At 34.0% G+C, this 18,327-nt stretch overlaps 2 protein-coding genes across 2 annotated transcripts; one reads left to right on the forward strand and one right to left on the reverse strand.

The window, feature by feature from the left end:
• The first annotated feature begins 1,157 nt into the window (after positions 1 to 1,157).
• On the forward strand, positions 1,158 to 2,667 carry LOC140891846 (small ribosomal subunit protein uS12). Its single transcript, XM_073300508.1, has 4 exons — positions 1,158 to 1,286; positions 1,952 to 2,107; positions 2,206 to 2,332; positions 2,419 to 2,667. Exons 1-4 carry the CDS (start codon positions 1,282 to 1,284, stop codon positions 2,557 to 2,559), a joined length of 429 nt encoding a protein of 142 aa, XP_073156609.1. The 5' UTR covers positions 1,158 to 1,281; the 3' UTR covers positions 2,560 to 2,667.
• A 948-nt stretch (positions 2,668 to 3,615) lies between these two features.
• LOC140893200 (uncharacterized) lies at positions 3,616 to 5,544 on the reverse strand. The gene is made up of 2 exons (XM_073302263.1): positions 5,306 to 5,544; positions 3,616 to 4,002 (listed from the first exon to the last, which is right to left on the reverse strand). Exons 1-2 carry the CDS (start codon positions 5,439 to 5,441, stop codon positions 3,734 to 3,736), a joined length of 405 nt encoding a protein of 134 aa, XP_073158364.1. The 5' UTR covers positions 5,442 to 5,544; the 3' UTR covers positions 3,616 to 3,733.
• Between the last annotated feature and the right edge of the window lie 12,783 nt (positions 5,545 to 18,327).

Genomic DNA, 18,327 nt, shown 5'->3' on the forward strand with positions numbered 1-18,327 from the left:
CGATTCAGTTGATCATTTAGATTTCAGTCGCCCTAAACTGAATGCAATTTACCTCATTTACTTTGGTTGATCTTTGGTCAACGATCAACTCAGTTGATGTCTTCAGTTTAGCTCGGCGACTTGGCAATTTTTCTTGTTTGGTTTTTCTTGTAGAACATGTGCAGTTTACCAGTGGCTTTTCTTGGTCAATTTTGCAAATATCAAAACATTGTAAAATTCCAACACGGTTTGTGACCGTGTGCTTCCAAATGAAAAATAGACATGACACGATTAAATATATTATTTATAAGTAATTTTTTTTTGAGGAAATATTTATAAGTAATTTTAATAATTAAATATAAATATTGTATATTTATTTTTATATTTTTTCATTAACTTTGTATAGATAATTATAAATTTACAAAAACTATTTGTAATGATTAAAAACAATAAAATCACTCACTAATAAAATTACAAAAACTATTGGTCGATATAATTAATAATGATTAAAATAATAAAATCGCTCACTAATTTTGTATATTCTCGAAAATAAATTCTTATATTAATTTAAAAAATATGATACAAATATTAATGAAACATGATAATTTTATATGTAATTAAATTTATATCTAACTTAATAGAACAAAGATAGTCATTAAAATAATAAAATTATTAACTTATATAATATATGTTTAAATTTTAAAAATATGATCCCAATATTATTATTATTTAGTCGTATCATTTCAAAATGAACAAAATTTTCCATTATTATTTGTCTTTTATATTATAATACGCAATTTTTAAATTCAATGCTAAAACTTGGAACCATGGGCTAAAGACTAACTGGACCACCTTTCCAACATAGGAAAATGGGCTAAACACGAACTGGACTAGTATAGGCCCATGTTCTAAGACCAACTAGACCACAATAATGAAACATAGACCCATGGTCAAGAGATTAACTGGACCACCATTACTAACATATTTAACTATGCGCTTGATTACCCAAATATTTGGGCTTCAAAACTAAGACGAACTCACATGTAGTAAGTAGACTCGGGCCTTGAAATCCAGATTATTTAAGTTAACTAGATGGGTTCTTACGCTGGCCTAAAAATTAATTTGGGCTTTAATTAGCTGGGTTAAGGTTATAGGTCCATGAGCTCAAAGACGAGCTTCTGCATCCTAAAACTATTTAAATTATATATTTGATTAGGGTTTTGTAGTTGGGATTTCAGCGGCTGTTTCACCCTCATTTTCTGATCCCTATCCGCATCTCTTCGGTCGTTCGATTCTGCAATCATGGGGTACGCACAGAAATCCGGAATGCATGTTTTTTGTTTGTGTTTCCTGAATTAATGAACTGTTGGTCAAAGTAGAAAATTGAGTGTTGTTTTGTTCAGTTTTTAATATCAAGAATTTGATGTTTATTTTTGGGCTCTGAAGTGATTAAGCATTTGGTGTACGAAAAGAAAAAGAAAACAACTGGATGTTGCGACCGCCAGTGCCTAATTGCAATTGATATTTTTTTTCCTATTGAAGAATATTACTGTTTCGTGTAATTTAATGGTAAAGAAGTTATTTGAAAGATCATGTAGGTGGATTTGACGACAAATGATGTTTCTTCTACTTTTGTCCAATGTGGTGATATTATCTAATGACACTAAACTGGTCTTTTCTTCTGTGGGATATAGCACCTAAGGTGCATGGAAGATTTATTTGGAGAAAGGGAATTCGTAGTTTCATGTTATTGTTGGATTTTGAATCATGGGTTGTGCTTTGACCTAGTGTAAAATTTCTAGGATTAGGAGGCTTCTATTGTTAGTCCAAAATTTGAGTTTTCTGCAGTGAGAGATTTGACATGATGCACTTTCCATGTACCACACGTGATAAGAAATTGTTCCAAAACATTCATGGATAATGTTATTCTTGTCAAGTGGCTTCATTATCTTGTCTACTATCTATCATATAGGAAGACACGTGGTATGGGAGCTGGTCGTAAGCTCATGTCCCACCGCAGAAGGCAGAGGTGGGCTGACAAGGCCTACAAGAAATCTCACCTGGGGAATGAATGGAAGAAACCGTTTGCTGGATCATCTCATGCCAAGGGAATTGTTCTCGAGAAAATGTGAAAATTTTTCGTTCCCACTGGCCTTCTAGTTTATCTTAGTTTTGCCATACATGGCTTGCGGTTTAACCAGTCTTACGATTTGTTGACATATGCAGTGGCATTGAAGCTAAGCAGCCGAACTCTGCTATTCGTAAATGTGCGAGGGTTCAACTTATCAAGAATGGCAAAAAGATTGCAGCTTTTGTTCCTAACGATGGTTGTTTGAACTACATAGAAGAAAATGTTAGTTCCTGTCATGAGTTCCTCAGCTTTGATTTGCTTAATTGCCCTCAGAATTAGAGCCTAAACTTGATATCCTTTTTGTACAGGATGAAGTATTGATTGCTGGGTTTGGACGTAAAGGGCATGCCGTCGGAGATATTCCTGGTGTCAGATTCAAGGTGGTGAAGGTGTCTGGTGTATCACTCCTTGCACTCTTTAAGGAGAAAAAGGAGAAACCTAGATCTTAAGTCATTATCTTTTCTTTTTCCCCTTGGCTGAGTGATAGTCAGGTTTTTTATGAACTATTGAAATGCTTTAAGTCAACTTTGTGAACAATTTTGTTTCTTTTATTTTTATCAGAGTTGTACCAGTGTTGATTTCTCTGTCATTACTACCTGCAACAGGTCTCTTTCTGTTCGGATCTGTAGATGTGGTTCATATGTTAAGGCTAGGTTGAGTTGATAGTGATTTGGTGATATGGTAATTTTGGCTTGGGGAACGGCCAAATTTTGAGTGTTTAGTAGGGTGCAGAGCTCTATGGCGGAACACCGAAACATGAAGCTTGTTATGTAAACTTAGCAGTGGTAAACTTGCAACGACATTCACACGTACAGTGTCGTATGCATTGCAAGTGAGAAAATTCAAATGAATCCTGAGTTCTTGTCCCATGGATATAAATATGGAATGCTGAATTAGTTTCATCGCCAGGGCAATAATACCCAGGTTGAGGAAAGGTTAAAGGTGAATGAAAAAGGGCAGGATGACTAGATGAATTTTAGGATGGAACTGTGAGAAATTACTATGTAAGATTTTCGATGTCTTTGGTTGCCCAATTTTCAATAAACTTGTACTCACATCCTGTTTATGGTATTTGGTAGGTAGCTCATTGGTAAAGTAAAAATAGTTGGTTGCAATTGCAATGGATCATGGAGCCAATGCCACTAGATCTTGTCAGCACGCACATATATGAGCTAGAAACATTCTTGCAAGCGCTTGTTATTTATATTTAGGGACCTAATAGTTAAATGGGTAATAAAACCAAAATCAACTTTCATTTTTAATAGCTTAAATTATTTAGTTGATCATCGGGACAATTGAGGAATTTCCGAAAAAACACTAAATTGATTTGACCATAAAAAAATCCACAAGACCTAGACTTCGGAAGTTGAATTTTAAGTAAAACAAGAGAACGAAACATAGATTCAAATTTCATGAAAAATCTGGTAAAAAAGAACTAAAAATAATGTGGGACAGTTTGTTTATGCTATAAATGTCTATCGTTTGTTAAAATCAACCAAAAAGAATGAACACGAGATGTAAATACAATCTATAAATTTCCTGACTCGATTGTGCACCAAAATAACAACCAATATACAGTACAAGGAATAACACAAGTTTCAAAACAATAGTTAGAGGAAAAGTTTACTTAACCGGTGCTAGAATTGTGTACACTAAAAGAAAAGTGACAATGACAATGGCTCCAGCAAGAGTGAAACTCGGACTGGTCCATAAGCTGAGATTTGACCTCTCTGTTCTTTTGATGGGATCAACCTCCTCCGATAATGGGAACTCGGAGCGCTTGGGATTCCAGCTTACATACTTGTCAGGTGAGAAATCTGAGAAAATAGTCTTTTTCCCTTGCTTTTTGAATTTGGACCAGGCTTTGTCCCAATCTGTTGAGAATTTATCACCTGCAAAATGAAAACGTAGAAAATACTTAATTAGTCTTTGCCCGCCAGTGATGGTCAGAACAAGTGATCGTAGCGTATTTATGTTTCTTCAGGGGCTAAATAGAATCATGCAATGTCCTTATATACACTCATCCATTGCCGCATCACTTATAAGTCGCAGAATACACTTCAAAGTTTTTCAAGTTAATTTTTACTTCTCTCAGTTTGTGCAGTGGCCTTCATTTTCCGAAAAAGGCTACGTGTCTGTCAATCTCACGAGTCTATCTTATCTATGGACTATGATTAAACAAAACGGAGAAACAATAATATCTTGAGCTAAAATCTTCACAAACACAAGCTCTCTCTCTCTCTCTCTCTGTACAAATGTCACTCCCATGGCTTCCACTGAAATGCGTATGTTGGCATGAAAACTCCACCAAGTGTATGTGTCTATAAGTTTAAGCCATATAACATTGGTATCTGAGATGTTTTGTGAATATATGGCTTGCAATAGGTAAAAACATCTTGTGTTTCAATAGCTTGAAGAAGTGATTCTTGGATAGTGATATCCAAAGGTTTGAGCTGAATAGCACACGAAGAGAGGTTATCAGTAAAACCGAATGAATCAATGCCTATGACTCGTTCAGAGGCACGAGTATGAAACCGGCTACGGATGTCTTATATGGCTTGAAAGTATAGTCCATTGTAAGTGAATCGTGAATCAGAAAAATGCCTTGGTAGTTATAATACATCGTGAATAGAGTGATTAATTCCATGATACACAGTTTTCTGATGGAAATATCTCTAGTGCTCAAGTACACATCATGATCTAAATAAAATAGGAATATTATCCAATTATTTAGCACATGCATCCACCAGGGATAAAAGGCAAATCGAACAAACGAGATTCAAAAAACAAGAATATAGGTCAATACGTGAGAGTTATTTCATTCTTGAATTCTTTACCAATCACAATATCTGCAAATTGTTCCAAACTCATGCTAAGCTAACAAGACAAAAACTCCCTTCATTTGTTTTGGAGCACGTTTTAGAAATTTGCCTACAAAATCTGAAATTTGTAGCTCTAATGCCCAGCTTAGATATGCCTCAAACGGAAAAGCGCACAAAATTCACCCCTCGACAAAACCAACTAGCAAATTTGCACTTTCTTCCAAATTAACCAAAAGCTTGATCTTTAGCCTACTAATAATTCTGATTACGAGTAAGGAAATCAACATGGAATCAACAATCTAGCGGTCCACGGTTGAAACCCACATGCATGCATAAGCATAATGCCATCGAGAGAGCAAAAAAAAAAACACACCTTTGCTGCCATTATTGTCGCCATTAGGCTGGGGTGAAGACCTCGTTGAACAGATAGGCTTGATAATTGTATGATTTCTCGGGAGAGTCCATAAATGGTGAGAATAAATGCTTCCAATCCGAAGTCGAATATCCATTTGGTATTATATCTTGTTTCGAGTATTTTTCCCCAAATTGATTTAGAAATTTCAGCCTCCAGATTCTTTGGTACTACAAATTAGGAATACAGTACACCTTGCATCTCATAAACGACGAGCTTGTTGCGTCTTCCAAACGCGCTTTAAAGAAAAATCAGAATAGAACTGCAATTTCACTTTTATTTTTTTTTAAAAAATATATATATATTATATCTATTCTCTCTGTATATTTTAATATTATAATTGCGAAATCACTAGGGATGTCAATGAGTCGGGTCTAAAACCAACCCCGCATTGAACTTGATCCCGCGGGGCGGGTTAAGACCCGACCAAGCGGGTCCACATGCGGGTCCGGGTTTGGCCGGATCCGCCCAGAATCCGTCCCACCAAAAATATTTATGTTAAATATACTTTAATATAAATATAAAATATACATGTATATATATTAATAATATATAATTATATTATTTATATTATATAATCAATATTTTATTCATAATTTGAGTTTATAATATTTTTGGATTTAAATAATTTTAATATATTATGATATTTTTAATATGAAAATATATTATTATGATTTTTTTTGTTATTAATTATTAATTAAATAAAAAATAATATATTTTAATTTGTAGGAATATTTTTTTGTCCTAAATATTATTAATATAAATTAAAAAAATAAATTTAATGATGATTTGTTAATTTTTTATTTAATAAAATTTAAATTATTTAATTTGACAATTCCAACAGATCTAATTCGGATTGGACCCTCCAGGTCCAACGGGGCGGGGCGGGGTGAGACGGGTCCACGGGTTGGTGGGGTGGGTCTTGGGTTTTTCCAAACCCGCCCCGTTGCCATCCCTAAAAGTCACGTCAAATTGGTACGTTGGTGTGACTTCTTTGTTTACAATTTTTTTACAATGATTTATTTTTTTATTTTCTACAATTATTTAATAAAAAAACAAAATGTACATGAACGCAAACGCATACGCAAAAACAAACCCTACAAGCACGCAACGCGCATATTCACAAACGCACTGTATAAGCACGTAATACGTGCAATTTGGTACTAGTATTATATTAAACATGATGGAGGCTTTGCTACTTGGTATGACATCCATCATATTTTTTTTGTCTTTTGATGACTATGTAATTACAGAAATGTCACACTCACTATATGTTTTTGCCTTTTATGAATATTTATTTTAAAAAATATCATTTTTTTATTTCATTATTTTTTTAATGTTCAGTTAAAAAAAAGGACAATAGAAGGCACACGTTACGTGCGTCCGAATATTAATATTATATTAAGTGTAAAGTCATACCAAATTGGTATGTTAATGTGATATTTTTGTTTGCTTTTTTTAAGAATTTTTTTATATCTTTGTTTGTTTTTTTTTACAATTTTTTAAATATTATTTTATTTTTGTATAATTATTTAATTAAAACGAATTATACAATCATGCAACGTGCCGTGCAAGAAAAAACGCATCATATAAGCATGTAACGTATGCAATTCAGATATACTATTAATAATGTATGCATATATGTATGTATACACACTCACACAATGAGGTAGTGATGGGATATCAAAAAAATAAAATAGTCAAATATCATATCTCGACGTTTTAAGATATATTCGTGAGATCATCTGGATCATATTAGATATCACTTAAATTTGAACATCAAAATAAGAATAATAATTTCTATAGTATTATAATATTTCACGAGAGAAACTTTTTCTTTCTTTTATGTTTTGTTTTGTTTCGGTTCTATTGTTGCATACTTGCATAGATGATAATAGATTAATAGTGACGGGAATAGACTAATTATAATCTTAAAGTTTTTAATCGAAAATAACAAAAATTTATCATCTCTATTATTTTATTAAAACTGAGAGATATATATATATATAATAATTAATAACCGCTTCTTCTTACCTAATGTCGGAACACCAAGTTCTTTGTCCATTTTACTTTGTACACCTCACCTACTTCAAAAAAATGAAATTTAGTTAGTGAACCATCAACATTTCTAAAAAAACGAAAAATTGAACAATTAACACGTTAATCCATATTTTCATACGCGCTAGTGTTTATATAAACATTTTATTTGTATAAACGCACATGTGCGATGAGATTTATGAATTATTTTATTTTTTCTTAGACAATTATCATATGAATAGATAATATAATAATACCGCTTGGCTTCAACAAATTGTCGGTTTAACTAATTTTCGGTAAACTTTTTATTTGTTAATATAAGGGTGGAAAATAGAAGACATGTTTTAATTAGTCTTTGGCCGCAGTGTTGGTCAAAACAAGGGTAAATGAGATCCTATATGTATAGGTAATGCTCCAAAGATCATCTAAAGGTGAAGATTTATCTATACATGTAAGGTTCATCATTTTCTCAGTGGATCCCACCTTTAGATGTATAATTAGGATACTGCCAATACAAGTAGGTTGAAATGATCCTAGAACAAGTGATAGTATATAGCGTATTTATGTTTTTCTCTCTCTCTCTCTCTCTCTCTCTCTCTCTCTCCAAATGTTAATCTCATGGCTTTCATTGAAATGTGTATGTTGCCATGAAAACTCCACCAAGTGTGTGTCTAAAAGTTAATCAAGCCGCCCACAAGGATATAGGCGAGTTGGTAAGGCCTGAGGTGACGTGGGAAGAGATTCTCCAACGTTGCGGGTTCGATCCTCGTGTGGAGTATATTCCCTACTGAAATATTGTGGGGGTATGTTATGGGGTTGGGCCATGTTACTTCCTCCATCAGGTCCCCGCCGCTCGTGCACATCTTTCGATTTAACCTCCGCATGAGCCAATGACCCTCTAACTCATGTGAAATGGGATCCCCTTCGGGGCCAACCCTTTTTAGAAAAGTTAATCAAGCCATATAACATTGCTATCTGAGATGTTTTGTGAATATATGGGCTTGCAATAGGTACAAAAACATCTCGTGTTCCAATAGATTGCAGAAGAATGATTCTTGGATATAGTGATATCCAATGGTTTGACCTGAATAGCACACAAAAAGAGGTTATCAGTAACATCGTATGAATCAATGCCTACGACTTTTTCAGAGGTGCAATTATGAAATCGGCTACGAAAGTCTTACATGACTTGAAAGTATAGTCCATAGTAAGTGAATCGTTAATCAGAAAAATGTTAGCCAAAAATCCAAACGTGAATTGAATAGAAACGATATACTAATAACAAGTAATGATTGTAGTATAGTACAATAATATAACGAGTGCTTAAATACTAAACAGTAATAAATAACTGATTAAGCAGCAAGAAAACAGTAAATCAAATGAGAAATAATAAGAGTATGTTACCCTTTGAGCCTTCCCTTGTGGAAGCATGGTAATTCACTAGTTGACAGTAGACGCGATGTCTTTGAACTGTACATCTGTTTGTGTAAATTAATATATACTTCACACATGTCTTTCCCTGATACAATTCAGTTCTCATGATTGTGTTTGTTTTTGCCATAAACACACGTCTGGTTCTGTAAGAGGGTCTAGAATCGAGTCTTGCAATTCCTTCAAAGCGGCCCCACTTCTGTATCACATAGGTGATTGTATGTTGAATTTAATCAGAATCATTAAAAGTCATATGCTTATCCTCAAGATTCACTGTTTGCAGTTAGGGTGGGTGTCGGGTCGGGTTTTGTCGGGTTTGGGTGTTTCGGGTCGGGTACCCGACTAGTCGGGTAGTCATTTTGACTACCCGAATCAGACCCGAAAATATCGGGTACCCAAAAATATCGGGTAGTTTCCGGTATCACAATGCGGGTACCCGACATGTTTTCATTCAGCCCTTTTTTTCTTCACATGTTAGCTTTTTTTCACATAGAACAAATATCGAACATATGGTGGACATTAATGAAAACAGGAACTGCAAAACGAGAAACACAACCAAATATGCAACCACAATCTCAATCAATAAGCAAACCTAAATCAGATTCTAGATCTAGGCAACACATACAAAGACAAGGTGTGAAAGTGGAGAACAAACTGTTCTAAAAGATTGGGCATATTTTTTTTCACAGATTCAGTGCTTCAATTCTTCAAGACTTCGATTCTCCTGGTATGAGAGAAAGAGAGTGATCAAGAACTTGGGAAACAAATCGAAACCAGCTGCCATAGACGCTACAGAAGAAGACCAAAATAATTTAGATTTGGGCTTCCCAATTGTGTATATTGGACTTGGATTGAGAACAGTGGCTAGATATTCCAAGTTCTAACCAGAATTCGGGTAGTGTATTTACATATATATATATAAATTTAAAATTCGGGTACCCGATACCCGATCGGGGTTTTTAAAAAAACCCGAAATAAAAAATCGGGTTCGGGTTTTTACCCGAACCCGACATTTTGACAAAATAACCGTCCCGATCGGGTAAAACCCGATCGGGTCGGTTCGGGTATCCGATACCCGAACCCGAACACCCACCCCTATTTGCAGTAGGAATAGACTGGGGATAACCCCCACAATGATCTACCAAACCAGTGCGATTAGATTGTCCCATTGAACCTAGTTCTAGGGATCTCCAGTCAGCGTAGGTTGGATTTTCCTTCGCACCAATTTATTTCACAGGCTTCAGTCCCATTCTTTTTGAAGATTTTTCAACTAACTCTCTGTTTAATCCTTTGATTAACGGATCCGTTATACTATCCTTTGACTTTACATAGTCAATAGAAATAACTCCATTTGAGAGTAGTTGTTTAATGGTATTTTGTCTATGACGTATATGTCTAGACTTACCATTCTACATCTTGCTTTGTGCCCTTACGATCGCAGATTGACTATCACAATGTATGCATATAGCCGGTGCAGGTTTCACCCATCCTGAAACATCTTCTAAGAATAGACGCAATCATTCAGCCTCTTCAGCACACTTGTCTAGAGATATAAACTCAGATTCCATCGTGGATCTGGCTATTACATTTTATTTAGAAGATTTTCACGCAATTGTTGCACCTCTTAAAATGAAGACTAATCCACTTGTAGATTATGAGTCTTTCATATCAGATATCCACTTTGCATCAATGTATCCTTCAATAACAGCGAGATATCTAGTATAGTGCAGCCCATGATCACAAGTGTATTTTAAATACCTTAGCAATCTGATAATTGCTTTCCAGTGTTCAGCTCCTGGATTACTCGTGAATCTGCTCAATTTGCTTACTGCATATGCTATGTCTGGTCATGTACAAATCATTAAGTACATCAGACTTCCAATGACTCGAGAGTATTCTAATTGAGAGACACTCTCACCCCGATTCTTTGATAGATGTTGACTCGTATTTATCGGGGTTCTAGCCAATGCAGAATCATCCTTATGGAATTCTCAAGTATTTTTTTCACATTATGTGACTGACTTAGAACCCTCCCTTCTGATGTTCTATAGCTTTTACTTCCAAGGACATCGGCATCCCAAATCTTTCATGTCGAATTTTGAGTTCAAAAATTTCTTAGTAGATTTAATCAATTTATCATTGCTTCTGATTATAAGCATGTCATCTACGTAAAGACAAAATGACATGGCCACTTTCAATGTTTTTGAGGTATATATATTTATCACATTCATTGACTTTAAATCCACTTTCTAACATGAATTTGTGAAATTTTTTGTGTCATTATTTTGGTACTTGTTTTAAGCTATACAAAGACTTGACCAATTTGAGATTCATACACAAGGAATCGATAAGTTCTACTGTTGTGTGCATATCAAATGAAAATATAATCAACAGTTTTGGTCCAATCTTTACCTTTTTCGGATTAGGTACGGTTATCTTGGCAAGAAACCCCCACATTCACAAATATTAATAGAAAGGTATTCTTCTTTTTCATAATTCATATGGACTTTTGTCTTGCTTCTTTCGGGGTACGTTATTTAAAAGATAATTAGTTGTTAAAACAGCTTCCTCCCACATGTTATGTGGTAAACCAGAGCTCAATAATAGTGCATTCATCATTTATTTTAAAGTGCGATTCTTTCGCTCTGCAACACCATTTTGCTGAGGAGAATAAGGTGCAATTCTTTCATGTCTGATACCATGTTGAGCACAAAACTCAGTAAATGGTGATTCATACTCACCTTCACGATCACTTCTTAACACCTAATTTTCTTGCTAAGTTGATTTTCAACTTCACTTTTGTAGTGGACAAACTTTTCAACAGCTTCATCTTGAAGTTTAAGAAGATACACATAACAATATTTTGTGTTATCGTCAATAAAGTAATGAAGTATTTGTTTCCACCATGTGTTTGCTCTCTTTTAAATCACATAGATAAGAGTGAATCAAATCAAGGGGTTCACTTTTTTTTTTCAACTGTTTGAAAAGTTGATCTTGTTAGTTTTGCCTCAACACAAATTTTGCATTTGTGTTGTGTATCAATTTTGAATGTAGGAATGCTTTTCAAGTTAATTAATCTACAAATCGTATCATAATTAACATGTCCTAGTCTACCATGCCACAAATTGAAAGACTCAAGCAAGTAAGCATAAGATTTCATTTTATTGATCACGAGCTTAATAGCCATTACATTGAGTTTCAACAAACTATTGCTCAAATAGTCTTTTCCAACAAACATTTCACTCTTAGACAAAACAACTTTATCTGGCTCAAACACAATGCGAAAACCATGCTCGTTGAGCAGTGACCCAGACACCAAGTTCTTATGGATTTCTGGCACATACAACACATTGTTCAAAATCAGCTCTTTTCCAGAGGTCATCTTCAAAACTACTTTCCTTATCAAAATTTCCCATGAACAACATTTCCACGTTCTCGGATTCCTCAAGATTTGCAAACATCTCTTTGTTAGAGCAAATATGGCGAGTGGCACCAGTGTCGATCCACCACTCCCTTGGATTTGATCCATCTATATTCACTTCAGAAATGACAGAACAGAGGTTCATATTTGACACCTCATGAGATATGTTATCCACCATGTTCACCTCTCGGTTTTTCTTTGGCTTCTTGCACTCAGAAGCTTTGTGACCAATATCATCACAGTTGTAGAATTTTCCGGAGAACTTTTTCTTCAAAATGCCTCATTTTGGTCCCATTTTCATCTTTTTGTTCGAAGGATTGAAGTGTTTCTTTTTCGAGTTTTGGCCATGCTCGAAAACATTTGATTTATCAGTAACAAGAGAAAACAATCGTCTTTCAGAGCTTTTGTTGTCTTATTCGATAGAATTCGAACAATGAGTTCTTCAACATTCATCTCCTTGCGCTTGTGTTTCAAGTAGTTCTTGAAATCCTTCCATATTGTTGGTAGCTTCTCAACAATGGCAACCACTTGGAAGGATTCACTCAACGTCATCCCCTCAACGTGAATCTTGGAAAGAATCACTTGGATCTCTTGAACTTGGCTGATTATTGGCTTGAAATCCACCATCTTAAAATCCAGAAAGCGGCCTACAAGAAACTTTTTGGCCCCCGCATCCTTGGTTTTATACTTTCTGTCAAGGGATTCCCAGAGCTCTTTGGTCGTTTTCTTTCGGCATTACACATTGTAGAGTGAATCTGCCAATCCATTCAGTAAATATTTTCTACATAGGAAATCAAAATGATTCCATGCCTCCAAAGCACAGACGGATTCAAAATCTCCCTCACCCTCTTGAGCTTAGGAGCATCCTCCGAGAGAAATATGTCCAGGTTCAGAGTCATCAATTAGAAGAGCATTTTCTGCTGCCATCTCTTGAAGTCTGCACCGTTGAACTTCTCTAGCTTTTCTCCATGACTGTTTGGAACAGGAACAACAGCACCACGTGGGGAAACATGAGGAACGCACGATTTGTAACCGTGACAAGAGGGGCAACATAAGTAGTCTCACTTGAAGCAGAAACCATTTCTGAAATAATTCACGTAATGAGTAACGAATATGTTTTAAGTTTGTTAGCCAAAATGCTAAACGTGAATTGAATATAAACAACATACTAATAAAAATAATTATCGTAGTAAAATAAAAAATAACAAGTGCTTAAATACTGAACAGTAATAAACAACTGATTAAGCAGCAAGAAAACAGTAAATCAAATGAGAAATAATAAGAAAATTGTAAAGTAAACCGATGTCTGTAACAAGTACAGTTTACTTAAAACAGATTTGTCACCTCCACAAGATGCTTGAGGATCAACACGTACAGACGTCTGTTTCCCATGATACAACGTAAAAACTAGTAGAAAACTAAGCACAAATTCACTAATCCGGCGAAATTGAATCGTACCTTCACTTTATCACCAAAACTTAACGGAGACCAAATAAAAAGCTAACATGAAATTCAAGAGAATTCGTGAGTGGGATCTTGAGTATTGTGTGTATGGATTGAGGAAATGAGCACACTATTTATGAGCTTCAAAAAGCACACCAAGATTTATAAGATTAATTAACTCAATTAATATTTTTATTAACTCAAGAATGTGGAGAGTCAAAAGTCTTAAATTAATTCAAGAATGTGGAGAGCCAAAGGACACTCTCACATTCATGATCCATTATTTTCATTCAAAAATTTTATTCAAATATATTGCCAACAAAAAATGCTTTGGTAGTTATAATACATGGGGAATATTAGAGTTAGGAATTCAACATGTAATCAACTATCTACAGGTCGACAATGAAAAACCCACATATTGCCATCGAGAAAGCAAAAAAAAAAAAAAAAAAGCACATACCTCTGCTGCCATTATTGTAGCCATCAGACTGGGGTGAAGATCTCGTTGAACAGTGAGGCTTGATAAAATTTTATGATTTCTTGGGAGAATCCAAAAATGGTGAGAATAAATGCTTCCGATCCGAAGTCAAATATCCATATGGTATTATATCTTGCTTCGAGTATTTTTCCCAAATTCGTTTAGAAATTTCAGCCTCAAGATTCTTTGATACTACAAATTATAGGAATACATAATAGACAAACTGTATGGTTTTTGAAACACTCTTTTAAAGAAAAATTATAAGGAAACTGCTATTCAACTCTTTTTGTGTGTGTGTGTGTGTATATATATATATATATATTGTTTGGTGCAATAATTGTCCTAACTGTTAGAGGCTTAGAGCGATCAAACCATAACGCTTGAACTGATGTGCGGTTGAAAAGATTTGAATTGCGCAATTATTAACAGCTATAGTTTTTGATAAAACGATAAGCGCTTGGTTTTACAATTGGTATCAGAGTCAAAGTTATGAATTCGATTCACATTGATCGCAAAAATTCCAATTATTGGAAGAAAGATTGTTGGATGCAATAATTATCACAGCTATCACCAGTTATAATTTTTGGTAAAGCGAAAAACGCTCGATCATACATATTTCTTATTTGCAATAAATTTAATACTACTCATCTATTTTTGCAAATCAAATAAAATCGATAAGTAAAAACATATTTACATTGATAGATAAAATATTTTAAAGAAATAGAATTATTTTAAAAATATATAAATAGAAGTTATTGACACTCGATCAATAATTATAATAAATAAATAAATAATCACAACAATTAATTACAAAGTTCATAGGTTCTAATAAAAGTTTACAAATGTCAATAAAAGTCATGAAAAATAAATGTGCAAGATTTTGTAAAAATCTTTAAAAGTCTATAAGATTTTATAAAAGTCTGTAAAAATCTACAAACTTCAAAAAATCTATCATCTAAAAAAAGATTTCCGCATTAGTTATTTTTGAAAGAACAATTAAAACAACTCAAAAAGGAGAATATTCAAACAAATCAAACTTTTTCCTTGAAATAAAGTTTACATGTATCCAGAGGATATTCTTGCTTAAGAAAATGTTGTTGTTTGAGTACTGACATGAGTAAAAAAAAATGAATACCATGACTTAATTAGAACAATTTTGCATTTTATTTTAATCTTCAATCAATGTACACTAGTTGACTATAGTTCAACTTAATGTGGCTAATCAGAAGCAAACATACCCAGTGAAACCAATCGATCACGGTATCAATCCACTCTTTATGTTGACTCAATTATTAAAGGCGTGAGTTGGTTTCAATCAAACTATTATTGCGTGTGGTGGATTCTTGGATGCGTGAGTTGATTTCTTCCACGTTTTTTTTTTAAATTTCCATGTCTTCATCTTCTCGACACCATAGATGATTACACCAAAAAATCCAAACAGAAATGGAAATAGCGAGTTAGGAATCAGGATCGGTTTAAAATGTAGTTGGGGAGAATATCGGCAACGGTGGTGATGGAGGTTGACCGCAGAAGTGGCGCCGTGAATCGACTTATGGATGCCTTGGCTGCAAAAAAAAAACTGTCGACGGCTCCTGACAAAGCGGTTAAGAGGAATTCTCATCATGGTTGCAGTCTGCAAGTGTGTGTTGTCACGAACTTAGTCTTCCTAAGATTACGTGCGACCTCTGCTCTTTAACTTCGCCCCTAGTGAATACTAGCAAAACAATCTTTGTAGCGCAAGTGTGTGCAAGTGTTTAAATGAGAACACATGAGAGATTTGAGACTGATTATATATATATATATATATATATATATATATATATATAAAGTGTTGACCCCAAAGCGGACCCCATCCTACATGATTCGGAGGCTCATTGGCTTATGCGGTGGATAAATTGAGGGATGTGCACGAGCGACAAAGACCTGAGGGAGGGAGCAATATAACCAACCTCCAGAACATACCCCCACAATATTTCAGCAGAAATATGCTTCACACGAGGATCGAACCTGCAACGTTTAGGAATTTCTTCCCACATCATCTCAGGTTTTATCAACTCGCCTATGCCTCTGTGGCGAGGATGCTTTTATATTATTTTTCAACTTGGTGGCTTCACCCTTTTATAGTAGTAGATCCTACAATGAATGACTAAGATAGTTTTGATCCGATGGTGGATATTAACTTTCTAGAAGCTTCTTTCACCTACATTTCTAGATGGTTTCATCTACATAATTCTATACAAGTCTTATATTTATAAGTGAATTTTAGAGAACTCTAATCTAAAATATTCTATTGATAAAAAAAGATCTAAAAATATTCTAGGATATATGCAATATTTACAAGACACCATACTTTAGATATTTCCGAAATGCGCATGAAGGTCTACATTGTGCTTCCAAATGAAATAGACACGATGAATTAAATAATTTGTTTATATTTAGATTAATTTTAATAATTAAATATAAATATTGTATATTTATTTCTATGTATTTTTTATTTATTAACTTTGTATAAATAATAATAAATTTACAAAAACTATTTGTATATATTCTAAAATAATTTGATATATAGCTTGTACTTTTTTGAAATCCATATATAACTTCTATTAAAAAAATTATAAAAACAAATTTTAAATAACTTAACTTTACTAAAATCATATAACTCAATATTATAATTCAATAATCATATTTTGTAATTATAAACTTGCAAAACTTAATGAAAATTTACATAAAACTAAATTAAATTATTAATTTACACCTCATATAATGATACATATAATCAATTAAATTTGTTTCTGAAACCGCAAAAACAAACCGAAATAGTGGTAAAGATTAGCTCTGCCCCTTGTACATTTCCCAAGTTGTATCCAATCGAAAAAGCCCAAAATTAGAATGAAATTCACGTCAATTATTGATGAGACATTTTCGTTTTATAACCAATATGCACAAGAAGCCGGACTTAGCACGAGAATAAGCAATAGCAAGAAAAGTAAGAGAAACGAAGTTGTTTGGAAAAGAATTGTATGTTTTAAAGAAGGACATAAAGATGAAAGCCATGGGAATAAATAAGCAAAAAGTGATCAACCAAAAAAAGAAAGAGCTCGTGACGAAGTTTGAACTTGTTGTAAGTCAAGAATTGCAATGGTCAAGGAACAAACTGGACCTAAATAGGTTGTCAGTAACTTCATTGAAAGTCATAATCATCCACTATCGACTCTTTCAAAGGTACATTTGCTACAGTAACATCGTAATGTTTCGACAGTAAAAAAAGCATTGACTCAACAGTTTTCAGAAGCCAATGTACCAACTTGTCAACAAATACTATTACTAGAGATAAAGTATGGTGGACCTGAGCGTGTAGGTTACACAGAAAGAGATATTAGAAACTTTGAAGAAAAATAAGGGATGAACAAAAGGGTATCGATGCCAAAACACTGATTGAGTTCTTTACCTGTGAAAAAAAGAACCATTCTAATTTTTTATTTGATTTTGAGACTGATTCAGATAACAGATTTCATAGGTATTTTTGGGTGGATCCTACAAGGAGTGCATACGATGTATTTGGTGATGTAGTTTCATTTGATGCGACAGTCGACATATAACACCAACAAATATGAGATGATTTTTGCACCATTTATAGGATTTAATCATCATAATCAGACAATATTTTTTGGTTGCGGCTTTCTAAGTGACGAGAAAACCAATTATTTTGTTTTGTTGCTCAAAACGTTTATAGAAGTCATGTCTAGAGGTGCACCAAATGTGATCATTACTGACCAGGACCCTGCTATGACGAAATCCATTGTATAGGTTTTCTCTAAAGCAGTGCGTCGATATTGTTTGTGATATATACTGAACAAATTCTCAGATAAAATAGACCTTGTGACTTTTCGTGACCATTATCAAAGCATAATAAATAATGTCATTGCAAATTCTACATCTCATGAATTTGAGAAATCATGGGAAGAGGTAATCAAGGGTGCAAATTTAAAGCAAAATGATTGGTTGCCATTGATGTATGGCATACGACACACGTGGGTGTCAACATATTTTAACCATGTATTTTTAGTTAGAATGTCAAGTAGTCATAGATCTGAAAGTTCGCATTTATTTTTAAAGAGTTATGTCTCAAACAAGAACTTGTTGATACATTTTATCAGCTGTTTCAATAGGGCT

The sequence above is a fragment of the Henckelia pumila genome, chromosome 3 (genome assembly GCF_033568475.1).
Source record: "Henckelia pumila isolate YLH828 chromosome 3, ASM3356847v2, whole genome shotgun sequence".
Lineage (NCBI taxonomy): Eukaryota > Viridiplantae > Streptophyta > Magnoliopsida > Lamiales > Gesneriaceae > Henckelia > Henckelia pumila.

Bases quoted from the DNA above. Each gene is read 5' to 3' on its own strand.
- LOC140891846 (XM_073300508.1), top strand. The intron at 2,108-2,205 runs GTGAAAATTTTT...TGACATATGCAG, and splicing joins GGAATTGTTCTCGAGAAAAT to TGGCATTGAAGCTAAGCAGC. The intron at 2,333-2,418 runs GTTAGTTCCTGT...CTTTTTGTACAG, and splicing joins TGAACTACATAGAAGAAAAT to GATGAAGTATTGATTGCTGG.
- LOC140893200 (XM_073302263.1), bottom strand. From the start codon at position 5,441: ATGGATATTCGACTTCGGATTGGAAGCATTTATTCTCACCATTTATGG. The intron at 4,003-5,305 runs GTGTGTTTTTTT...TTCATTTTGCAG, and splicing joins CGACAATAATGGCAGCAAAG to GTGATAAATTCTCAACAGAT.